We start from the raw sequence: 27020 nt of genomic DNA, 5'->3' as shown, positions 1-27020 counted from the left end.
AGGTAATTAATAATAATTATAAATTATAATTAATTAAATTTATTCTAATTAAATTAATCATAATTAATTAAATTAATTATAACTATTTAATTAAAACTAAATATAATTAATTATAATAACTATAGTTAATTAAAATAAACATAATTAAAATTAATTTTAATTAATTTTAATTAATCTAAATTAATTAAACTCCCTTTCTCTTTCTCTCGGTTAGGCTCGGCGGGTTCACTGGATTTGGCCGAAGAAGGCTAAATCCAGCCAACAGTTTTGGTGCGCGCGTTAAATCCCGGCGATGGCTAAACCCCGGATTAAGGATTTACGGCTTAATCCTGTATTTACTAAATCCCTTGGTTCGGCAGATTTACGGGATTTGGCCGAAGTAGCGCACGGGAGGGAGAGAATTACCTTCCCAGCTAGCGAGCTCCCTGTAGTTGCTTCCGATCAAATGTATTAACTTCCGATCCGACAGTGAATTGAAAGTCGTCGTCGGAGGGAGGTGGGGGTCGGCCGTGCGAGAGAAAGATCGGGATCTTCGGTCGGCACAGGTAAGGTTGGTTTCTCTCTCTCTCTCTCTCTCTCTCTCTCTCTCTCTCTCTCTCTCTGGATTGGTGGCTGGATGACTAAGAGGGGGTCGGTTAATGAGGGAGATCGGGATTTTGGTTGGAGGCTGGGAGGATTCCGGCTGCTGGGCTCGGGATTGAGGGGAGATCAGGAGGCAGTGGAGTGTCGTGGGAAGGGGTATCGGGAGAGGGCAGAGAGCGAGTGAGTGCCTGAATCCTTCTCTTGATCGGGTATTTAACGACGGGATCGAGCGGGATTTTCGCATACGGGAGAAAAGACGTGAGTTCGGCGCCGCTGCAGAGGGATGGCCAACTGTAGCAAAGCAGGATTTGCGATCATTTTGCCAGGATATCCGGCAGAGGTAATGTTTTTTGCATTTTTTTTTATTTCTTTTGTTTTGTTTCTGCTTGGCTGTAGATTATAGTTCAACAATAGGGTTGGCATCCAGATAGATTTGCTTACATACTGTGGATCTTTTTTTTTTTTTTTTTAATTATGTTGGACATTAATGTACAATTTTTTAAGGGAAAATTCTATAAGGTGTTAGTGAGACCTGCAAAAGTTTATGGTGCAAAATGTTGAAAATAGAAGCATAAAATTAAGTTAATTGTTGTATGACTGAGGATGCTCAGGTGGATGAGTGGCTTTACTCATAGAGATAGAATTCGAAACAAGCATATACGTGAAAAGGTTGTAGTTCTAGTGGTATAGAAGATTAGAGAGTCTCCTGAGATGGTTTGGTCACATAAAACGTCAGACTTCTAATGACCCAGTTAGGAGAGTAAATGTATTAGATTTAACCTATGTTAAAAAAGAGAATAGAAGACCTAAAAAGACTTGCAACAACAACAACAACATTAAGCATTTATCTCACTATGCGGGGTTAGCTAAATGAATATTTTTTCTCCATTATGCTTTGTTAAGAGTCAAATTCTCATTTAAATCTAATAAAGAAAGGTCATTTCTAATATTTTATAACAATCCTTTTTAGGTCTGCCTCTACCTTTCTTAACATAAGCTAAATCTAATACATCTACTCTCCTATCTGTATCATCAGAAGGTTGTCGTTTTATGTGACCAAACCATCTAAGACAACTCTCTCTAATCTTATAAGCCATTGGAGCTACTACAACCTTTTCATGTATATGCTCATTTTGTATCCTGTCTTGAAGAGTAATGTCACTCATTCACCTAAGCATCCTCATTTCTGCAACACTTAACTTAATATTATGCTTCTCTATTAATGACCAACATTCTACGCCATAAAGCATTGCAGGTCTCACTAATAAAATCATTTTTTTAATTTTCATCCTTAATGCACTTCACTTGAACTAAATCTTATTTCTTCTATCTCTTTGTTTGGCTAAAATTTTTTGCCCTCCTTAGTATCTAATTTATTATATAAATAATTAAATACTAAAATTTTTGCATCGCATATTGCTTTCTTAGACTCCTTTCGGACCTCTTTATATTTTTCTCAATTATTAAAATTTTTATTACAAATTTCTTATTTTTTAATCTTTTCTTGCTCATTTTAATTCCACCACCAACATTTTTTTTTTTTGAGCTTTTTCTTTTGATACTCCAAGTACATTCTTTGCAAAATTTTTAATATCTCTACCTACTTTTTTTAACATAACATTCTCATGCACGGGCAAAATCTTAAGATCTCAACTCTTACTTTCAAAAATATTTTATTTATGTACTTTAAATACCCCCATCTAATCTTAGAACAATGTTTTACTTTATTTTTCATATTTTGGCCATTCATCTTAAAATTCAAAAACTAATAAACAATGTTTGATATATAAACTTTCACTCAGAATAACTTTACAATCTTTACAATCTAAATGATATATTTTTCTTATAAGAAAACAATCAATTTTAGTATTACTATATCCATTCTTATTGGTGATGAGATGTTCATCTCTTTTCTTAAAAAATGTATTGGCAATTAAAAAAGCATAAGCTAAAACAATTACCACCTTCATTGATTGCTACAAACCTATAACCATCATGTATGTTTTTAAAATTATCTTCCTCTGCCAGTATGTTCATTTAAATCTCCTCCAATAAAAACTTTTTTCTTCAAGAGATATGATTTGTATTAATTCTTTTAAGTCATTTCAAAATTTTAATTTTGAACACACATCCAAACCTACTTGAGAAGTATAAGCACTTATAATATTAATAATCTTAGCATGAACAATAATCTTCAAAGCTATAATTTTATCTCTAACTCTATCAATTTTTACAACCAAATGTCATCCTGAGAGTTCTCGGGTGAGTCGTAGATTACGATCTTTATAATCATACTTAAATGAACCGAATTTCATCCGGGAACTCCTTGGGTGAGTCGTACACTATGATTTATGATCAAACTGTACGATCTGTAATCAATTTATATTCGGTTTGATTGCTTAATCAACTGACCTAATTAGACAATGATTTAAAAGATCATACAGTACGAATAAAATCCTACAGTACAAATAGTATAAATTTTAAAATTCAAAAATGCCAATTTAGATAAATTAGATTCAACAGCTAGATTTCTTGTTATAGCTGATCATTTTATTTGTGTTTTAATCAGTCCAGTTGTAACTAAATTTATAAACGTTTTGATTTGCATCGTCATTGGCATTTTCTTAAAAAGAAATATGCAATGTTATACTGGAAATTTCCTAGTAGCTTTAGTATCTATAGATTACAGAGGTTCCTTCGCAGTGGAAATGAACCCTTAGCGTTTTTCCCTACGTTTCTTTTCCACTTTGAAGTAGTTGGAAAATATTATTTATGTAATTTGCGAAAACATAACTACTAGTGACCATTCTGTTGATAATTTGCAAAGCATAACTACTTGTGACCATTCTGTAAAGAAATAATTTTTTTTTTTTTTTTGCCCTTATACCATCCTTCTTATAATTACGGTGCAAAAAACCTAAAATAGGTGGTGGTTTTATCTTTTATAGCTAAAAAAAATGTATTAAGTTCCCTCTCTTGTTGTCAATGCTCAGCTTTGCGGGGTTAGAGGAGGTGGAAGCGCTGCGGCTCAGTCACTCTTCTGGCAAGCTAAAAGTGGCCTCTCCTTCAGCTTCGCTTTTGAATCCACGAGAGAAAGGAATGCAGCAATAATGCTCGCAAGAAGATACGCTTTTGATTGTAATGTAAGTTCTGGCTGCACTAAAAGCTTATTTGGTCGTAGTAAGTGATGCTTTTTTCTGCTCATTTTGAAAATGAATAGATCCATTTTTGAGGGATTTTGAAGGTTCTTCTTTTGTTGAAAATTCTTATTGATTTCAAATCTCATCTAACCAAATAATGGAATCTAATAAACCTGTTATTTTTCAAAGAATGTATTCTAACTAAAAGCAAACAAATCAGATTGATAGCTTGTAATATTTTGGCTTCATTTGGGATGGTTTTCTTACTATTTTTAATTTTTTATTAGAAACTTGCTTTAAGAAGCAATAAGAAAACCGTCCCAAACAAAACCTTATTTGTGCTATAAAAAAAGTTTGTTATCCATTTTCAAATTGATAATTAGGTCTAGTGTGAATAATTTTAATAAATTACCATTTACTCCCTCATCAAGCTAACATGACTATCTTTGTTCGGTCCTGTTTGACTTCATAGTAGCTCAACTAATTTATATATATAACTAAAAATATGCAAATATATCTCTATACGGTCATGTATTCTATATACACACATATACGGTCATGTATTCGATAATCTAAACCCTAAACCTAAAATAGGCTTTATCTTCACGAACAACTCGTATTTGGCTCAGTAAATAAATGACTTACATAAAGTGAAATTTTTGACTCATTTGCTTAATGTGGCAAGCTGAGTGATTCTTCAGCTTTGTTTGGGACGGCTTTTTTATTGCTTCATAAAGCAGCTTTCTAGTAAAAAATTAAAACTTTTGTACTAAAAAGCTGCTTTTAGAAGCAATATAGAAGCCTTCAACTCACCAAGACATGCCGATTACACCCCTTCTTGAGCTTACTGGATGATTTTTAACAAGTTCTGATTGCACTGAGAGACATAATTTTTGTGTATAAAAAATTCCTTCAATTTCTTTTAATCTCTTTAGACTCCTTGCTCAATAATTAGATATATCTCACCTGAATTCTTAAATGCATGTGAAATCTGTTGTCAGATTGTGCTGGCTGGGCCAAATGATAGGTCTTCTGGTGCAGCTTAAGTGAAGCTTAACAGTAATACTCAGTTGCAAGCAGTGTGAATTCTGTAACTCTGTATGTATGATTGTATTGATGAAGTAGGCTTTGATTTAGTGAAGATTTGGTTGATTTGAGAGAAGAGTATTGATTGGTAAGAATGATAGTTTAGTTTGTATCTTAGCAGGTTCTGATTGTTTTGGTAGCAGAAAAAGTAGGCATGTTTTTTTAGTTGCCTTCACGAGTTTGTAATAATTTTTTTTTTCCGTTTAATGTTTGAGTATTCCTATAACTTGCTTGATTTATATATATATTTTTTATATATTAATGGGCATTTGTAGTTATCTTTTTGAAATGAATTATGGTTACCAACTCTTGATCTAGTGGCACACTAGAGATTTTCTCAATCATGAGTCATGGGAGGCAGATTTATAAGGTTAGTGATATTGTATTTGGCGTAGCTTATCTTGATCTGTTGGCTGGGAGTTTTGGCTATCGACTAAGAGATTTTGGGTTCAAAGCTTGTGTATGTGATGTGCGTGAGTTTGTCTTAATTGATTTAAATGACCCCTTCAAAAATATCATATTTTGATGGGCTTTGAAATTGCACAATAATGTATATATATATATATATATATATATATTATAATAAATTAATATTATTTAAATAATTTTTAATATTTATAATGCCATCAAGTTCAACCTCTGATTCAACTTCATAATTATTGAATTTAAAAACTTATTCTAGTTTTATCGTTAATTTATCAATATTTTTAATGTTTGAAATTTTATTTTGGATTTTTTTGTCTTTAGAAGTTTGTAGTAAGTAAAAATCTTTCTAATTTTTTTGAATCCAAATGTAAATTAAATTAGTTTGAAGGTGGTTTGAATATGGTTCAAACTTAGGGATTTCGCTTGATCGCTATGTGAAGGGGGGTGAGGCATAGGAGAAGGGATTTTGTGTATGGACTAATTAGGGGCTTGATGATTGGATTAATAGCAAGGAGAAGAGGAGTTTGAGATAAGAGTTCAAAGGGGATTAAGGCGAGGCTAATGAGGAGAAGGCTTCTATAATAGGATTTCATTAAGGATTTGTCAATGAGATTGAAGTTGTGTGAGGGGAATGTTTTCATATATAATGGCAACTAAATACGAGCTTCTTGTTGAGAATACGGGGCATTTGAGAAGAATTCTTTGCGATTGGAGCCGCTCATGCGATATAGGCGGCGTGTGAGGAGAAGATGGTTTCGTGATGGGAGCTTGTTGGAGTTTGCTGATATAATCAATTACATGTAAAAAGGAACCCTTGTTCAAACTAATTGTTTGAATCCTGCCCAAATTTGAGTATTATAATTTAAGGAAAAAATTATAATGTGTATTATGTTTTTAATATTTCTTCATCAAGTTAATTGTAACTAAAATTAATATGAATTTTAATCCTACGAATAGCTTAAATAAGATTTGTTTTCATAATTAAAAAAAGATAACGCCACTTGTAGAGAGAGAAAATTGTTGTCGGAGGTTCCACACTAATAGCTTCCGCAAGTGAACAAAACCGAAAAGGAAGAGATCCACCTCGAACACCTCTCCTGCTGCTTCTACCTTCTCCGTTCCTTCTCTCTCTGCAACCCCTTCCCCTTCCCCTTCTGCAAAATCCTTCCTTTCTTCTCCCTTACCCACCTCTGATCGCTTCTCAAGAAGACACGCATCGATCCCTGCGGAGATAGATAGAATAGAGGAATAGGAGAGATAACGGAGGAGGATGAGAGAAGAAGAAGAGCCCAACTGGTTTGCGCGATGGGAAGAGGAATTGCCCAGACCCGAGGAACTGATGCCGCTCTCCCAATCTCTAATCACCTCTGACCTCGCCCTGGCCTTCGACATCCCGACTCAAAACCCTAGCCCGGTGCCTGGCCTCCACCACCTGGGATCCACGGGAAATCAGCACTCGGCGTCTCCTCCACTTCCGGCGGATCTCGAATCCCCAGACCACTCCGCCCCCGTCGGTGAGGATTCGGCGCGTACCCTGAAGCGGCCGCGGTTGGTGTGGACGCCGCAGCTACACAAGCGATTCGTGGATGCAGTCGCGCATCTGGGGATCAAGAACGCCGTACCTAAGACGATAATGCAGCTTATGAGCGTCGATGGCCTCACCCGTGAGAACGTCGCTAGCCACCTGCAAAAGTACAGACTTTACCTCAAGCGCATGCAGGGCCTGAGCTCCTCCAATGCTGGTCCACCCGTGCCGATGTCAGCAGCTGATGCTGCCACTGAGCAGCTATTCGCCAGTAATCCGATCCCCCATCCACTTCTTGGCCGAGGCGCCTCGGCGCTCGGCCAAGAGTCTTTCATGCAGTTCATGGCTCCTCCGTTGCTGCAGCACCATCAACAGATGGTGGCGGCCGCCGCTGTCCAGCAACAGTACTATCATCAAAGACAAATGGGTCATTTTGGATCACTGGCGACTGGTGGTGGTGGGTATGATCATGGATTCCACACAAGAGGGGCACTGCCTCCGCAGGGATTGCATAGAATGGCAGCTTCTGGTTTAGGTATGGTGCGGCCATCTCTACCAGCTGCATCGAATTCTTACGACGATGATGATGATGTAGATTCAAGGGTGGGAGGAGGGAGAAGGGTTCTGACTCTTTTCCCCACTTGCGGTGAAGATTGAGTGGAGTATTCTTTTTCCGCCTTTGTTTTCTATTGCTTTGTGTAATTTAGATTGTCTAGAGTTGCGATATCTCCGACTTCAAGAAGTTTAAAGGATTTTAGAGAATTGGTTCGGTTGTATTAGGGAACTTTCCTCTTTTCGTTACATGTCTGCCAAAATACAATCCGTGCTCCCATTGTTGCTCATGCTCATGTTACTGGTCCATGTTCTTTTTAGCTGTATTTTCTGCGTAGTTTAATAGTGATTTCAGATTTAAGGCATCAATCGACTCCTAGTTCAAATCGTTATTAAACTTTGTATTTATGATCCTTCATCTACTGGAGTGTATCTCAGGGATTAGTTCCTTAAGCATTGTGGAGTAGGTAGGGGGGATCATCGAAGTTGGATTTTCAGGCCTAGTTTTTTTCACTTCCATTAACCTCTCATTATCTTTGCTTTTATCAGTGGCCGCTACTTTGAACGGGAATCAATTGTATTGGGTGTTGATGTAGGACAAACATAATCAGGTCGTAGTTTTGCAGCTGGATTATGATTATATTTCTACTATTAATTTATTTTTCGTCTTTATTTTAATTTTCATTGGCAATATGATCATCTAGGGAGTATGATTTTAGTGTTCTTTTGTAGGGCCTTTTATTATAAATATTGGTCCGGGGTCATATAAGTGCCCAACTATGATTGTTTGAACGATAATGATGTGTGATCTGTTTCTCATTACTCCAAGTTTGTGTGTTTGATTCTTCTTCTTTCATCTTCCTCCTTTCTCTTCTTCTTCAAGGCTTCTACAAATCATCCACTGCATCTATTCATATCAATTGCTATTAAGTATTAACAACTCAATTTTTCTCTGGGAATCATCTTTAACAAATTATCAAGATGATGGTTAGCTTAATCATGAAGATTAATGTTAAGGAAACAATGAAGTTTTCAATTGTTTGCTCATAGTTTCTATTTTTAAGTTGTTGGTCATCACAATGGATGCATTCCTATCTCAAATTCCCCCATGGATCATAATTAAGCCTAAATCAAATTCTAAACTCTAAACTAACCTTGAAACATGCTCGAAATCTCGTCTTCTAACATTATATGCCCTGCCCGCACAAACACACATATATTCACACTTATATTCCTTGTCATAAATTATGAGTTATTCGATCTCATTTTTGTTATTTGAGCACCCTATCACCTGCGCGCCCTCGCTTTCTTATTCTTCCCCCATTTTATATTAAAAAAATAACAAATTCACCAAGGAAAATTATGATTTATCAACCAACTTTTCGAGGGTTTTTTTTGTGCAAATATTTTTGACACAATTTTTTATGAGAAATTCATTTGATGATAGTGTCCTTAGAATGCCACTATCTTCTTTACTAGCGAAAATCTATCGATATTTAACAAACTTTTTGACAGGAATTTTACTTATTATTGGTGAAATTTCCCCTGAAATAATTACTACCAATGAATTTGATATGTTAGAAATTCATTGGTAGTTGGAATAAATTCTTGTATATGATGGAAATTATTTATGTCCTGAAACTTGGAATAAATTCTTGTAGTTGGAATAAACTCTACCTTCTCTCTTCTTTTTAGGGCGCTTGCTAGCTTGGAGCCAACCCTGCTTGTTGTTAGTATGGAGCTCCTCACAACAACTCACTTGTCAGCCTTGAACACCATTGCTAATTGTCTCAATCTCCCCTCCCTCGACTCTCACTCTTGATTATGATAAATGTTTGAGATCTAATCAATCGTGATCTCCCTTCGATGTCACTCGCAACTCACCAATTCTCCCTTGCTTCTGCTTCACGCCATCAGAGCTTCTCATAGCCATTTATTCCGGACATCAACGCCATTTGCTAACCAAAGCATATCCTTCTCACCTAAAGAATGCTGTCAAACTTGAAATCGTTCCCACTTACCTTTCACCTATCTCCAATTTTACCACTGTAGCAAACTCTCACTAATTGAGTTGCGTCCTCCTTTGACCTAAAAGTCATTGCCACTTTCCAAACGTTTATCCTAGCCATTGCTCCCATTTGTTCATCTTTGTTTACAAACTAACGCTATACCCCAATAGGATGTAATTATGGCCATATGTAACCTATATGCTATACTGCATACATGATATGGTTATTATTGAGATTGGAGGACTTTCACTCCGTTTGCATTTTTATGCATTATGAATGTTTTCTTTATGATCTTTATGTTTTATATGGTTATGGATGCTATATATGTCATACTATTTTATTATATTGTATTATATGACATTATATTATTCTACCAATGGACTGATCTTCCAAAAAATCAATTTGCAACGGATTTTTTTTTTGTTTGAAAGTATTTTTGATAGTGCTTTCATCGATGGATATAATTTTGTTAGAAAATAGAATTTCCACTGATTTGTTATCGCTTTGTCAACAGGAAATTAACTATTTATAGTAATTCCCTACTTTACTCTCATATTATTATATAAGCCTATATTTTCTTCTTTAAACAAAAACCTAATTTGTTAAGCACCACACTAATGCCATCCCAATGCAATATGCAAAATTCAGCTCTATCATTCATGAAATGGAAAACGCCTGATACCCACCTTTCTCTCTACTCTACACATTTCTTTCTCATTTCTCAATCTCTATTTATCGATGAGAAACAAACAATTATATTCTTAATTCCTCCTTTCCTATTGGCATCCCCCTCTCAACAAACCCCAAAAATCTCTAACAACACATTCACCAAACTCTTTCCTTCCTTATTGCCTTATTCTTAACTTCTCTCATTTTTTATATCCATTTCTTCCATTTCATAATACCTCTTCTCTGCAGTAACTAGAATCTCCTCTCTTTTAATGAGTTTCTCTCTTTATTAATCTCTTTTTATTTTATTATTATGCAATTCACTCTTCTTTATCTAGAACATAAAAACTCCACTTTATCCTTGTACCTTTTTTCTCTTTTGAAACTCTAAATTTTTATACTGACACAAACCTAGCTATTAATACTTAAACTTTAAATTTACCACAAAATCATTAGAAAATTAATATTACACTAAATAAAGATATATGGCATTAGAATTTCAATCCTGTTAAACTATCTAGTTTAGTCCTTGGACTTGGTCCACAATTACAAAATCTAATGACAATCAATCAAGTTAAGTATCTTGTTTAGTCTTTAGATTTGATTTGAATTATAAAAACCTAATAACAATCATTTTAGTTTAAGTATCAGCTTTAATCTTATGGATTATAGAAATCTAATGGCCATCAATCCAGCTTAAGCATTTGATTTAATCTTTGGACTTGTTTGGATTGCTAGAACCCAATGAATTTTTTTATTTGGTCTTTAAGATTGGGCTTGAGTTGCCAAAAGCTAATAAATTTCAATCAAGTTCAAGTCTGGTTTAGTCTTAAGGACCATGCTCGAGTTACTAAAACGAAACCAAATTTCAATAAGTTAATTCCAATTTTTAGTAGTAAGCTGAGCTTATAGTTTATTGGAATAATATCACTTTGTAGGGTTCATTGTTGAAAAATTATTGATGGTTCTGCAACAACAATTTGTCATCTACCTTGTGATTTTATTATATTGAGACATTAGCCACTCTCCCATGTTGATATCAGATGGGCTTATGATTTTTCATTTCCATGAATTTTTGAGGAGTTAACTCCTTATATACTTGTTAGCAATACTAAACATAAGCCAACTAGTTATAACTAATTTCTTGACTTAATTTTTGTGTTGTTTGCCCCAAATGTGGAATAGTTCCGATAATAACAAACTTTTTTTTTATTTATAGTCTAACACGCCTTTCCAATGTACGGAACAAGGATAGTACTAATGATTTAGGCGGGGTTTTGATAGGAAACACTTATAGAAATGAAAATTAACTTGGCTGAATTTGAATTTCATCAAGTTTCAAAATAAAAAATAAGAAGAATTTGGTGGAAGCACTAGCGAGAAACGATTATATTGATAATAGATGGAAGAAAAACAACAAGATACAATTGATCCTTAATTGGAGAGGAGGATCCAACTCTCTCAAATCTCTATATGCCGCTAGAGATCAAAAATAGTAAAGAACAACTAAATTCAGTAAAAAATTTGATACCCTAACCCTAGGAAAACAATCAACTTAAAGCAAACAATGATATGAAATCCCTAAAAAGCCCCTCATTTGAAAATTCCCTCCTAAACAAAATTAATGGTCTCTTACTAAACCCCGCCCAAAGGAGGCGGCATCTGCGGTATATATTGCTTCCGCCTCTGGTAGACCCGGATCGGTCTAGTGGTTGGTCTATCAATATCCTCCTCCCAAAAACCCACCTTGTCCATAAGGTGAAAAAACGGTACCCTTCCAAATTTCCTTGTCATCACAAACGGTGAGAACCTGAAAATTTCGATCCTTACACATGTGCCCCGGTGTATACCTCTCTTCACATATGAAATACAACCCCTTCGCCCTCTTCTCTTATAGCTCCATTTTTGTGAGTTGCTTGAAGTTTTTTCTCAGGTCTTTCTCCTATTGTATTCTTCTTTGCGGTCTCCTAAGAGTACCCGGTGTCTGCTCTTTAGATATAAAAAATGTGGTAGTCATCCTATACGAACCTTCTGAGCTGCTGCTCTAGTCCCTCTCTTTTGATGCCTCTGATCCTCCACTAACTAAGCTAACTCCATAGCCTCTCCCAAATCATGACCTCATTACTCTAACTGTCGTTCAAAGCTTTGGTTTGAACCCTTTCATAAAGTTTCCCTCCAGTACAGTCTCTAGAAGCTGGTCCAGCCGGATGGGCAGGTGCTCAAACTATTCACGGTATTCCACCACCATCCTCTCCTGCGTCAAGGCGAGGAACTGCTCATATCTATCTTCTTGTGGATGACTGAATTTTGACTTTTAACATCTGAAAGTTGAGCATGGAGATCTAAAATTTTAGATTTCAATCGTACTAACTCCCCTTCTAACACTTCTATCTTTCTTCCTACCATAGGTACCCGAATTTAGGTTGCAATAAGAAAAAAAAAACAACTTTGATGCGAATCGGCCCTCCAAACAGCAAAAACAATAAGATCATAGAGAAAAAACAGCAGAAATCTGCGAGGAAAACTTCTATCTCAGCCTAGGAAATTGATCTGTTACCAATTTGATAGGAAACACTTGTAGAAATCAAAATTAACTTGGTTGAATTTGAATTTCAGCAAGGTTCAAAATCAGAAATAAGAATAATTTGGTGGAAACACTAGCGAGAAACGATTATATTGATAATAGAGGGAAGAAAAACAACAAGATATGATTGATCCTCAATTGGAGAGGAGGATCCATCTCTCCCAAATCTCTAGATGCCGCTAATGCCCAAAAACAGCGAAGAACAACTAATTCAGTAAAAAATTTGATACCCTAACCCTATGTAAACAATCAACTTAATTCAAACAATGATAAAGGAAATCCCTAAGCAGCCCCCTCCTTTCAAAATTTTCTTCTAAACACAATTAATAGCCTCTTACTGGACCCCGCCCAAAGGAGGCAGCATCTGCGGCTTCTTAGAGGGCGGAACTTTTTTCCGCCTTTGGTAGACCCGGACCGGTCCAGGGACTGGTCTGGTGATTCTTCCAGTGGCTGGTCTATCAGGCTTCTCCTTCAATAATGAATGGAGGGGGTTGTTCTTCAATTCAAAGCAACCTTTTGAGAGAGGTTTTTTGTTGGCGATTGGCTATTTGCGACCAATCAAGGCATACTAGTTTAGGAAGTTTGTTCTTCAATCAACTTTTTAGGCTATTTTGGCTTTTCTTTTTCTGCACACTCTTGTCAGTGAATATTCTGATGGGAGATTTTTAGTAAGGCAGTTGATAGATTACATGTTGACGAGAAAGGGGAGCATATAAGATATTATCTAGAGTTAATAAGGAGATTTAGATATATCATTTCTCAGGAATATGTGAGGGAGATCCATCGACAATAATTACATGTGGGAGTGTTTGAATGGTAAGATAGCATGTGAGAGAAGCGCTAAAATCTAAGACTTAAGATGTGTATCAAAATGAGTAGATACGTTAGAACCATAGGTGAAATCATATGGAAGGAAATAACCAGTTGAGGGTGTTGTAGTAGATAACCATATATTTGGGTTAGAGAGAGTTCCAAAATGAGTATCATATGGGTGATTGGTTTTGACAATGTTGACAAAGTGGAAAGGAATCACGGCCGTGGCCACTAGGACCTCCATTACCTTGACAAAGTTGTAAGTTAAGTGGCTTGAGAATGTTACTTTGAAGATATTGGGAGCAATAGAATCAGCTATTAATTGTATTTGAACATATTGGAGTGACTGGTGAATACTAAAGAGAAATTTGATAACAAGATACTCCTTATTTTGTTTTTGTCAAGTAGTCATGTTAATGGTAAAAGGATGATGTTAAATAAGTTGACCTTATTTGTCTTTTAAGGTGCTTTAATAATTTTGTTTAGATTTATCGATTTGTTGTAAAGAAAAGATTGTCATAGTAGAGAGTGTATACTCGAAAGATGTTATTGTTTTGAAATTATGTCGAACAAAGGAAGTCCCACATATTTAAGAGTCTCTTGAAACATGATGGTGGAAGCAACTATAGGTTTGAGAGAATTAAACATCTATGTTATAGTGGCATAGTAAGAGCCTTGCCATTTGGTATATTTGGTGGTGATTGTTTCGAGAGCTAAGGTGCCCAAATAATGAAGTTTCTTATGAGATCCAATGAGAATGAAATGCTTGAGACCACAAGTGATGATAGTACCATTGAGCTTGATTTTGGTACTATCATTTGTGTAGGACTTTGTTTTTAGAGGGAGGAAAAAAAAGGAAGCTGTTAATAAACACAACAAAGAAGAAGAAATTCATGAACTAATTGGTTATATGATTATGTGGCCACTTTTTTGGTAGGTTGTAATGTAACAAATATAAGAAAAGATTGTAAATTATGTTTGTATGTGAGTAGGAAAGCGCAAAAGGAGAATGCCAGTGAGTTGAAAAGGGCATGAAGGCTTATTTGCAAGTAAGACATGTGTGGGCATGGCTTGCACCAAGCGGGATGCTTGTGAGCGTGTTTGGTAACTGGGCGAGTAGGATTTGGGGGAGAGGCTCAACAGAAGGTCTTGTGATGTGAGAGTCATGTGTGGAGCATATGAGAATGTATTAGAAGAGCTTGATGTGCACGCAAAAGGCATGGGAGATAGAATTGAACTGATTTTGTAGGGCAAGGAGGCATGCGAGAGAGAGAGAGAGAATCTAGATTGTGTGCCAAGTTTAGGAAAGTCTTCTACCAAGTCGACTTGGAAATTTACCACTTTGATAACCATTGGACTTCTTTTTCACATCTTCTTTGTATTTTATTTAAATGTCTAGATTTGTCAATACATGGATCTAGTTAAACTTTCAGTGCTTATAGTGGCTAGTATTTTATGATAAATTACTAGTTCATAGCAGATTGCAGATATTGAGTACAAAAGTTACCTCTTGAGCTTTGGATGTTTCTTTATATTGAATAGTTAACACGCTCAAATACCTACACATCTGCAACTTTATTCATCTATAGTCTTCGTACTCTTCATTAGTAGATCGTAATGTGGACCAAATCAGAACAACTTGATATTCTTAGGCATGAACCTACACTAAGATCCCATTCCTTCTTGAAAGTTTATGAAATGCATGCTGATGCTAATAATCTGTTAAGGTGTCTCTATGTGGTTTGGCTTAGTTTCAGCTATAGAATTTTTGTCATTACAGCATTCCAATCTTAGGGTAATAAATTGCTGTGAATAATATTTTCTCTCAAGTTCTTATATATTTCAATGTTTCCATGTGTTTCATGACATTGCAGAAAGTTTTTATCCTAAAATCTTCTGTATGTTTGCTGGTACATATTGAGTTGGAACATAGCTAAAACACTATAAGAATAAAAAAATAATAAAAAAGTTATTATCATCAAGTCCTAAGAGAAGCTTCCTATGATGTTTTCCCTACATGTTTCACATCTTCAGTGAACCTTAATGCTGGTAGAATAAAATTTGAAGTTTAGGTTTTGTTTGGGGCAGCTTTCTTAATGCTTTGTAAAGTTGTTGTAGAGAATAACTTTTAAAGTTATTGAAGAAAGCAGCTTTCTAGTATAAATTTTTTTTTGAAAATAGTGAAAGTCGTGGTCAAATAAAAATTATGGTTGTAATATGAAAAGTAAAATAGTAAGAAAGATGTCTCAAACAAGATTTTAATCAACTGAATTGCCTTTATCATCCCGCATTTATGACATTTTGTGTGACTCTCTTCTGTATGTTGTCATAAGCTTTGCCAACCGTTGCTATATCACCATTACCAGATTCCCAACGAAGTCATTTGACTAGTTTTTACTGTTGATTTTATCAAATAATCAATTTGTAATTTTTTTTTTTTGGGGGGGGGGGATTTATTACATGGATTTTTCAATAATTTATTCCCCTCCAGCTTTTTTTACTCTTTATTATAGGAATCTTTACGCAATTGCCCCCTTTAAAAAATTAAAATATTATGATCTTTAGGCAATTGTCCCTCTAAAAGTTTTAAAATACCATATGGTCTTTAGGCAATTGCCCCCAGCATAATTAAACAAATTGTGTATAGGTGTAAATGTTAGGGAATGATGAACCAAATATAAAAAGAAATAGTAAAGGGAATCCAAAAATATCCTTACAACCAAAATTTGTTATACATGTTGGGCTGCCCCTTTGGACCCCTGACGCATTGTGTAGAGGTGTTATCTAATTTTTGTTTAAGAATAATTGTCATTATATAAGATGTTGATGATATTTTAAAAATGTATTATATATTCAAGTATAATAATCATTAGTCATTAAAATGATATATATGTGAAAAAAAAAATCTCTACAATTTTACTTATAAATTTGCTCATGCTGAAAATTATGATTTGTTCCGCCCTTGTTTGTAAAGCTTTGCATGGCTTCTTACGATGATAAGTAAGAAAATAACAGAGGGGGTGGTGGGGTGTTTTTACACACTCAGAGGCCATACGTCCCCCTTATGTGGCCTGATAACAAAATCAACAGCTGAACAAAGAATTAGAAGCTGGAGAGACCGAGTGGGAGAAGAGACAGGCAGAGCTTGTGCGAGGGAGAGAGGTGATTGGCAACTAATACCGCTGAGGTTGGCCATGTCTTGCTTTGTTTGTAACAACTTTTTATCATTATTTTACAAAATCTTAGTGAGAGACAATGCTTCGTTTGGGACGGCTTTTTTACTGCTTCTTAAAATAACTTTTTAAAAAAAAAATTAATTTTTTTTTACATAAAAGCTGATTTAAAAAATGATAAGAAAGCCGTCTCAAACGAAACCTAAGTGACTTTGCTCTTCACTTTCCTTTGGCTTTCAGTCAAGAAAGATTTCTCCGAGTATGTTGATATCTCCTTTCTTTGTTGTTTGGTAGTTTTATGTTAAGAAGATTTGAAGTATAATTTGGTGCTCATCTTATTTTGTATTCTTCATTACATTTGATTGAAGATTCTGTGTCTTCTTTTCATGTAGTGCAGGTCATTCTTGAACAAATCACATTAATTTGATTTTCTTGTTCTTGTTCTTGTGATTTTTTTCCTATTTGTGTAGTGTTAGATTTGTTTATTCTAGATTGACAAAGGTCATGTAGTGGAGGGAAGTTCTTTGTTAGCATTATTCAGTTTCGTTTGGGATGACTTTTTTACTGCTTCTTAAAACAGCTTTTAATAAAAAAAATTAATTTTTTTACTAGAAAAACTATTTTAATAAGCAGTAAGAAAGCCATTCCAAGCAGAGCCTTTAGTAAGAATTTGAAAAGTTTGATGGGAATAATGTCATGAACATATTTGGAAGTCATTGGGTTGAGATAATAGATGATTCTCACATTGCCCTTATCTGTGAAGGGAATGGTTGAGAGGATTTGTGATGTTGGGAGCAATAATAATAATATTGTCGTCTTAGGCTTCGTTTGGGACGGCTTTTTTATTGATTTCTAAAACGGAGTTTTAGTACAAAAATAAAAAAATTTGTACTAAAACTCCGTTTTAAAAAGTAATAAAAAAGTCGTCCCAAACGAACCCTTAGTGAAAAAGATCTCTTATTTTAAGGCTAAACATGGTCATATGGCATAGGATAATTCACATAACTACAAAAATAGTCGACCCACCTAATATTGAGACACTTTGACTTCATTTAGGATAACTTTCTTACTGATTTAAAAAGCAACTTTTTAGTACAAAAATTAAATTTTTTGTACAATAAAGCTGCTTTAAAAAGCGATAAGAAAGTTGTACCAAACAAAGCCTTTATCAGCAATCATAAATGGGATCCTCTGGAGAAGCCTTGTGATTTCAAACCAACGAAGAAAATACATATTTCTATACATATCTTTCTACCTTGTGAATTTGGAAGTGTGTGTGGAGCTTTTTTCTCTCAAATCATGCATGAATGCTTATAGAAAGAGAGGGACATTGACAACTAAACCAATCACAAGAGTCAAATTAATTAGAACTCTAGACCACCACCTAAGCTAATTTGAATCATGAAAGGAAGTCAAGTGTAAAATAGAATAAGTACTCCATGGGATATGAATGATCAAAATTAGTCATCCTTAGTATGAAAGCTTTGATAATATGCTTTAGTATTTAGACCATGAAATGCTTTTGTGATTCAACCCTAGTTCAATATTGATAATTGATTCTCCCTAATGAAAATATGTAAGAAGCCTAATACATTATCTATATTCCCACATAACCATATGGGGACCATGTTCATTTTATTTAAAAATTGACAATAAAGACCATAGAATAATTTGCAATTTTATGAAATTTTTTTTTCTTATAGTTGGTTTTAGAGTTGATTATTATTTTGATAAGCTTTTTAAAAACCATATTTTCTTATGAGCATATCATTTAGGTTTTGTTTGGGATAGTTTTTTTATTATTATTATTATTTCACTGCATTCAATCAATTTTCTATACTAGAAAACTGTTTTACGTTTTCAAAAAAAAAAACTGCTTTACAAAAATGAGAAAGCTGTCCAAAACGAAGCCTTACTGATCGATTCCATACATATATAGCATTTTAAATGAATCAAGTTTGAACACAAATAGAAATGCTCGAATCAAACTCAAACAAAGCTTTAAATAGTTGATAATAAACTAGCTCATATATGAACAAGCACATATTCAACTTGGCTTAGTTCATTTGAAGCCCTACTAGATAGGAGTCTAGACATCTAGGATAATATTTTTGAGTAGTTGGAGAGGTACCTTCATAGGTGTGCTTCGTTTAGGACAGTTTTCTTACTCATTTCTAAAGAAGCTTTCTAGTTAAAAAAATCTTAGAATTTAAAAATTTTGTACTAGAAAGATGCTTTAGAAAGCAGTAAGAAAGTTGTCCCAAATGAAGACTGATGTTATAGAAAGTAGATTTTTAATATATTTTTTTTAAAAAAGTAGCAAAAAATAATGACTAAATATCAAATAGGAGGGCCTTATCCAATGACAATCTAAGTTACCCCCTCTCCATAAAGTGTTGGACAAATTTGTCGCTTCAATTGATCAAATACTAGAAGACTTTTTTTTTTCCAAAAAAATCTTTGAGATTCTGTCTGTCAAATACTAGAAGACTTACCACCAAATTCTTCTTAATTTAGGGTTAGTCATATCATCATGTGAAAACTAGCATGATCAACCAAATACACTGGACCCAGTGTATTTTGATGATGTGGCGTGTCTGGATTTATGTTCGAACGAATCCAGACACCGGACGTAATAATTTGCCCATTTATTGTGCCTGCACCACGAGAAAAATGTGGTTAGCTACTTTTGTGCTATCAAGACAAAAGAGGCATGGTGCCCATGCTATTAAGATATGCCATTCACCAAAATCTCACCCTTCTAAGTGCTTACAAATATCCAACCATTCGCTTATAATAGTAATAATAATAATAATAATAATTGTTGCGTCCAGGAGTATTCGCAACGGTAGAGAAATATAAGATTTAACGTCTTAGCGTTGTACAAAAATTTATGGGAAGCTTCCTTGCATTTAGGGAGTTTTCTTATATATCGTCTTGGATATGAATGTTTTGGAGGGATCTTCTTGACTAAAATTGTAGTCAAGGTTGCCCCCCAGTCCGGATCTGATTCCAATGACATTGATGCATCAATTGAAGTTGAATAACCTTTTAAGGTTGGAGCAAAAATTGCCCCCAAGTCGGGAACTAGGTTCCCACAGACGGCGCCAAATTGTTGCGTCCAGGAGTATTCGCGACGGTAGAGAAATATAAGATTTAATGTCTTAGCGTTGTACAAAAACCTGGCACGCAGTCAGAATAAAGAGAGAGTGTCTAACATTTATGAGACACTAAGATTTTTACGTGGAAAACCCCTGAACAGGGGGAAAAATCACGGGGCCTAGCCCAGTTTGAATGAATCCACTATTATTGTAGTTGATTAAAAAAAAAGCCCTTCTATGGTAGAAGGCCTTAGCTTGATGTACATTTTATAGAGTACATTATATGATGGGAACACAAAGAGTCACTGCTGATGTGTTTGTTTAGTCAGGAGGACCATAGTCTGATGACGGAGATCGGAAGGATTGTAGTCGGCGAGCGACGTTAGTCAGAAGGACTGTTGTCGGCGGGCGATGGAGCCCAGAAGGACTATAGTCGGCGGGCGACGGAGCCCAGAAGGACTGTAGTCGGCAGGCGACGTAAGCCTGAAGGACCGTAGTCGGCGGGCGACAGAGGTCGGAAGGACTGTAGTCAGCGGGCGACGTAAGTCTGAAAGACCTTAGTCGGCGGGCGACGGAGGTCGGAAGGACTGTATTTGGTAGAAGCCCAGCGTTGGGAAGAAATTTAGCGACGAGCGGGGGTCCGGCGTCGGGTAGATGTTCGACGTTAGTCGGCAGCCTGGGAGAACTCCGGCGTTATGGTATTCGGGAAAAACTCTAGAGTCACTTGGAGATCGGGCGAAATTCCGGCGTTAGTCGTAAATCGGGAGGAATTCCGGTGTCACTTGGAAGTTTGGCAGAATTCCGGCGTCACATGTAAGTTGGGCAGAATCCCGGCATTGATCGAGGAGGAGTTTCTTCCCTCCTAATCTTCTCTTCTTCTTACTTCTTTTCTTGCTTCGGCCCCTTATTTTAATCCCATAGAAATGAAGCATCTCTTGTCTTATTCCATTGTAGTTAAGCATTTATACAACCAACATTTTTTATATAAGAACTTCTGTAAGTGCTCTAGTGGATAGCAATGATATAATTGATAAGACGTCTCATCATGTTGAATTTCATTAATGTAGTAAACCACTTCCAAATTGTTGGTCCTTTCTTCTGACTTGGGGAGTGACATCATCGTTAAAGCAAATATTATTTTTGCATTGTAATTGCTAGAGATCTCTTATAGTTCCATGCTCCTGAATGGCAATGTAACCGTCTTTGTCATATTCGAAGGGTCTAACCTCCTTTAATTCGATGGTCTTATGGCCTGGAATGGTCGTCCCTATCAAACTTAACAGATTGAAATGGAACGGAGTGACTACGTACTCGACCCTTCTCACTCTTATTCTCTCGTCTTCAGCCAAGAACGATCATCCCAAATCTCTCTCCCTCTTGCTCCTTGCTTGGCCCCCCTCTCAAGAGAAATGAGGGGTCTATTTATAGATTTCTGGAGTGGCATGACCCGTAAATAGGTGAGAGATCAGGGGTGAATAGTGGTTTGAATGGACGGTCGATATTGAATCCCTTAATCATAGTCTATTCATCAGACATTTGAAGGTCTTACTGATGTCAAAATTTGGCGATCTTGAGCTCGTTGGATTCGTATCGTTGAGCCGCTCGATTCGAGTATAAGCTTGTTAAAATCGAAGACCGTTTGGTAACTCAAATTGTGGTACGAGCTTTCCAACAACACTTCGGGCACTTGATTTGGGCTCATTTGGGCTCGGATATAGGTTAATTTGGTATTGTTGGGTTCGTATTTTCGAGATGCTCAGTTTGACTCTAAGTTCGCTGAAATTGGAGTTCAGGTGCTTCCGAATTTAATTTTTGAAGTTTCCAAGTTGATTTTTGCGCATAGATTCGTGTCTGACCTTGATAATTTCGTGATGACGTATCAATAATAATAATAATAATAATAATAATAATAATAATAATAATAATAATAATAATAATAATAATAATAATAATAATAATAATAATAATAATAATAATAATAATAATAATAAGTTTGATAGATAATGATAAATATATGCAATTGTGGAATCAATTCAATAAAATTCCCACGTATTGGTACAAAGCTCCACGACAATTATAGCAAGGATCGCCAAATGGAGTAGAAATTCAAATGAAAGAGATAAAATGTCAGCTTTCCACCCATTATGGACGAAGTGAAGGACCAAAATATAAAAAAACAATATACCAACGAAATAAAAAATTATCGAAAGATATGTTTAAGAGGTCCGATTGGTAATTTTCTCGGAAGCTTTGACCCAATTTGAAAATTGGTAGCGTGATATATATATATATAGGCAAGTACATAATAGAATGTGAAAGGATTAATAGTGGGAATATTCTTAATTAAGAGAATATATTATATAAGAAGGATAAGATTTTTGTAGTTTCTACTTCCGGAAATCTGTATGTTAATAATTATATCATTAATCGATCAACTTTATATTTTTCGCTCTCTTTTGTTATTTTTATTATCATCTTTTAAGGTTCACCACTGAACTGGCCTTCAATTTTATATGCTTATCAATATGCTCAAGTGGTCATTTATCTTTATTAAGTACTTTAAAATTGTTTCCTGATTCTTGCATTAGTATATTATTCTTTTGTTTGACCAATGTTTGACCTTTCTTCAAACTTGGGCAGATCATCATAGGACATTGTGCCCTTCTAAATTCTTTGATTTCAAATTGAACCCTTCAATATTCCTACACTACTTTGATTGATGTAAAAGACAGTCTTTTTGCAACCTTCTAGTCTTCTTCTACCAAGTCGACATGGAAATGTCACTTTGATAGCCATATTTGGACTTCTTTTTCACATATTCTTTGTATTTCATTTAAATGTTTAGATTTGTCAATACATGGATCTAGTTAAACTTTCAGTGCTTATAGTGGCTAGTATTTTATGATAAATTACTATTTCATAGCAGATTGCAGATATTGAGTATAAAACTTGCCTCTTGAGATTTGGATGTTTCTTTATCTGCGTGGAGCTTTAGATATTTTATATTGACTAGTTAACACGCTCAAATACCTACACATCTGCAACTTTATTCATTTATATTCTAAGTCTGAATGTATGAGTTCCATACTTCACACTCTTCATTTGTAGATCTTAATGTTGGACCAAATCAGAACAACTTGATATTCTTAGGCATGGACCTACACTAAGATCTCATTACAGCATTCTAATCATAGCGTAAGAAATTGCTGTGAATAATATTTTCTCTCAAGTTCTTATATATTTCAATGTTTCCATGTGTTTCATGACAACTTGCAGAAAGTTTTTATCCTAAAATCTTCTGTATGTTTGCTGTTACATATTGATTTGCAGCATAGCTAAAACACTATAAACAAACATGGTTTCTAAAAAAAAACAGTAAAAAAGTTTTTATCATCAAGCCTAAGAGAAGCTTCCTATGATGTTTTCCCTCATGTTTCACATCTTCATTGAACCTTGATGCTGGTAGAATAAAATTTGAAGCTTAGGTTTAGTTTGGGGCAGCTTTCGGAATGCTTTGTAAAGTTGTAGAGAATAACTTTTTAAAGTTATTGTAGAAAGCAGCTTTTTAGTGTTAAATTTTTTTGAAAGTAGTGAAAAAGTTGTGGTCAAATAAAAATTGTGATTGTAATCTGAAAAGTAAAATAGTAAGAAAGATGTCTCAAACAAAATCAAAATCAACTGGATTGCCTTTATCATCCCGCATTTATGACATTTTGTGCGACTCTCTTCTCCATGTTGCTATAAGCTTTGCCAACGGTTGCTATATCACCATTATCGGATTCCCATCAACATCATTCGACTAGTTTTTAGTTTGTTGATTTTATCAAATAATCAATGTGTAATTTTATAAGTTGCTTCGCATGGCTTCTTAAGACAAGTAAGAAAACAATAGAGGGGATGGTGGGGTGTTTTTACACACTCAGAGGTCATACGTCCCCCTTCTGCGGCATGATAACAAAATCAACAGCTGAACAAACAATTAGAAGATGGAGAGAACGAGTGGGAGAAGAGACAGACAGAGCTTGTGCGAGTGAGATGTGATTTTCAACTAATACTGCAGCGGTTGGCCATGTCCTGCTTCGTTTGTATAGCTTTTTATCATTATTTTTTATAGTAAAAAAATTGTTTTAGAAAATAATAAGAAAGTTTTTCCAAACAAAATTTTAATGAGAGACTAAGTGGCTTTCCTCTACACTTCTTTGGTTTTCAATCAAGAAAGACTGCTCCAAGTATGTTATCTCCTTTCTTTGTTGTTCGGTACTTTAATGTTAAGAGGATTTGAAGTATAATTTGGTGCTCATCTTATTCTTTATTCTTCATTACATTTTGATTGAAGATTCTTTGTCTTCTGGTCATGTAGATGCAGGTCGCTCTTGAACAAATCACATTAATTTTATGTTCTAGTTCTTGTGATTTTTTTTCTATTTGTGTAGTGTTAGATTTGTTTATTCTAGATTGACAAAGGTAAAAAATTATTAGGTGCGGACGTCCGCATAAGTACTAGGTACCATTTGGTACCGCTGGGCACCGCTAGGTACCCAATGCTTGTTGCGGACGGTTCTCTCCGTCCGCACTCCGCACCTAATAATCTCTCAAGGTTGGAGTGAAGTTCTTTGCTAGCATTATTCTGGTTCGTTTAGGACGATTTTTTTATTGCTTATTAAAGCAATTTTTTAGTAAAAAATTAATTTTTTATTAAAAAGCTACTTTAATAAGCAATAAAAAAGCAATCACAAACCAAGTTGAAAATTTATATAAAACATCGTAGCAGTTGAAAATATAAATTTATACAACACACCCCATTCCCAACTATATTTATATAAAAACATCGTAGGAGTCGAAAATATACAATTTTCAAAATGCTCTAAATGAAATAACCGACAAATAGCAAATACCAAGGCAAACAAGTGGCAAATATGATGTGAATAAATTTTAAAGTTCGAATCAAGCTCAAATAAAGCTCAAATATGAAGAGCACATATTCAACTCGGCTAAGTTCATTTGAAGCCCTACAAGAATATTTTTAAGTAGTTGGAGTGCTAACGACTAAGAATGATTGCTAAGTATAAGTGAGGAAGCCAAATAAATCATTAACTTAGCGTAATCTAGCTTTGAGCAAGACTTAGAGGTTGGTTTGACTGTTTATTTATTTAGTTTAATTTAGATTTTTTGTCACTTTATTTCACTCAATAAATTGCTTGGAATAAAATTAGCTAATATGATAAATATGAAAGTTATGGAAATTTTTGTTAGCTTTTCAATGAAACTAAATATAAGCAACTTTACTTAGAAATGATTGAGTTCTCCCCAAAATAGCAGAATAGGGTTGGATTTTTTTGTTTTTTTTTTATTTTCGTTCAATAATATTTCACCAAAAATGCATAAAACAAAAGATATCAAAGTTATAAAGAATTATGTTAGGTTATATTAATTTGGGATAGCTTTCTTACTACTTTGTAAAGCTATTGTAGAGGAAGTATTTTCTTACGGCTTTGTTTGGGATGGTTTTCTTACTCATTTCTAAAGCAGTTTACAAGTTAAAAAATTTCTAGAATTAGAAATTTTTGTACTAGAAAGCTACTATAGAAAGCCGCAAGAAAGTTGTCTCAAATGAAGCCTTCTGTTGTATAAGGTAATTGTTTAGTATAAAGTTTTTTTGAAAGCAGTAAAAAATTAATAACAAAATATAAATTAGAAGGGGCTTATTCAATGACAATCCAAGCTACGCAGCTCCATAATGTGTTGGACAAATTTGTCTCTTCAATTGATCAAATACTAGAAGACTTTTTTTTCCCTAAAATCTTTTGAGATTCTGTCTATCAAATACTAGAAGACTTGCCACCAAATTCTGCTTAATTTAGGGTTAATCAGATCATCAAGAGAACACTGGCATGATCAACTCCTAACATATACTTCTACATCCCTCCACAATGCTTAGTCCTTGAACCCAAAATATACTGTTTTTTTTGTCGTGGCATGCCAACAATTGTATTTGTTGAATCAGTCATTCAAGTGGCACAGCTATAATGTGGCTGCCTTGAGTACACAATCTTCTCTATACTGCCCCAATTTTATCAGATGTCATCAAAGAAGCACCTCGAGTGCACAATAACATTCATATTGTTTCTCTCTAACACATAAATATGATTATCATCCTTTTAGAAGATGTCATTTATTGGGCGAAATATTATGTCCGATCACTGGACGTCTGGACATCCAATAATCCAGATGCGCCATGTCACCCAAATACACTGGTGTATTTTGATGACGTGGCGCATCTGGATTGGTGTTCGAACGAATCCGGACACCGGACGTAATAATTTGCCCATTTATTGTGCCTGCACCACGAGAAAAATGTGGTTCGCTACTTTTGTGCTATCAAGACCAAAGAGCCATGGTGCCCAAGCTATTAAGATTTGCCATTCACCAAAATCTCACCCTTCTAAGTGCTTACAAATATCCAACCATTCGCCTATAATAATAATAATAATAATAATATAAGTTTGATAGATAATGATAAATATATGCAATTGTGGAATCAATTCAATAAAATTCCCACGTATTGGTACAAAGCTCCACGACAATTATAGCAAGGATCGCCAAATGGAGTAGAAATGCAAATGAAAGCGATAAAATGTCAGCTTTCCACCCATTATGGACGAAGTGAAGGACCAAAATATAAAAAAAAAATATACCAACGAAATAAAAAATCATCTAAAGATATGTTTAAGAGGTCCGAATGGTAGTTTTCTCGGAAGCTTTGACCCAATTTGAAAATTGGTAGCATGATGTTGCGTCATAACCGTCGTCCTAATAATCCAAAGTTGAATTTATTTTTATTTTGAATTGTTATGAAGTTTTCATTCACTGACACCTGTATGTGAATCGTTAGTTTTTAGCTCTGATGCACCGGCACTTCGTTTTAAGAGGGTATGTGGTGTTGGAAACGGACACGCGTCCGACACGGCGAGGACACGTGTCGGACACGTCATTACTATGTCCCATTTAAAAAAAAATTAAACCAGGTGTCCGGCTATTGTATAATTAAATAAATAAAAAAATCATAATCCCTCTATTTCATATTAGCCGGTTCACGCCCAAGTCTTCATCTTCGCCTTACTCCCGTATTCCTATTCGTGGTCTTCCCGAGCGATTGAGGCAAGCAGCGGTCAGCTGGAGATCGCACCATTGATCTTCCCTTCCGGTCGTAAGCAACAAGCCATCATCCTTAGTTTCTGCGCGCAACCGAGGGAAGTCGACGCCAAACAACAGAAAATTTTTCAAACTTGTAAGTTGATTTCGCCATTCTTTCTCAATTCGGCATTTCTCTTCATTCATCAATGATTCTGTATATTTGTGA

General features: G+C 35.0%; 2 protein-coding genes across 2 annotated transcripts in view; both read left to right on the top strand.

Annotated features, from left to right (window-relative positions):
- Nucleotides 1-5070, top strand: part of LOC110096162 (stomatal closure-related actin-binding protein 1-like) — a 27707-nt gene extending 22637 nt beyond the window's left edge. The window contains exons 7-8 of the mRNA XM_028692843.1: nucleotides 3576-3725; nucleotides 4724-5070. Coding sequence (XP_028548676.1) covers nucleotides 3576-3725; nucleotides 4724-4768 — 195 coding nt within the window. The 3' untranslated portion in view covers nucleotides 4769-5070. The remainder of the gene's footprint in view (nucleotides 1-3575; nucleotides 3726-4723) is intronic.
- A 1170-nt stretch (nucleotides 5071-6240) lies between these two features.
- Nucleotides 6241-7676, top strand: LOC110096160 (transcription factor MYBC1). Its single transcript, XM_020821954.2, has one exon. It carries the CDS (start codon nucleotides 6505-6507, stop codon nucleotides 7414-7416), a length of 912 nt encoding a protein of 303 aa, XP_020677613.1. The 5' UTR covers nucleotides 6241-6504; the 3' UTR covers nucleotides 7417-7676.
- Nucleotides 7677-27020: the final 19344 nt, after the last annotated feature.

This window comes from Dendrobium catenatum, unplaced genomic scaffold, assembly GCF_001605985.2.
Source record: "Dendrobium catenatum unplaced genomic scaffold, ASM160598v2 fragScaff_scaffold_161, whole genome shotgun sequence".
In the NCBI taxonomy this organism is placed as follows: Eukaryota; Viridiplantae; Streptophyta; class Magnoliopsida; order Asparagales; family Orchidaceae; genus Dendrobium; species Dendrobium catenatum.
Note: the sequence above shows the minus strand (reverse complement) of the source record. Positions and strands in the feature narration are given on the sequence as shown.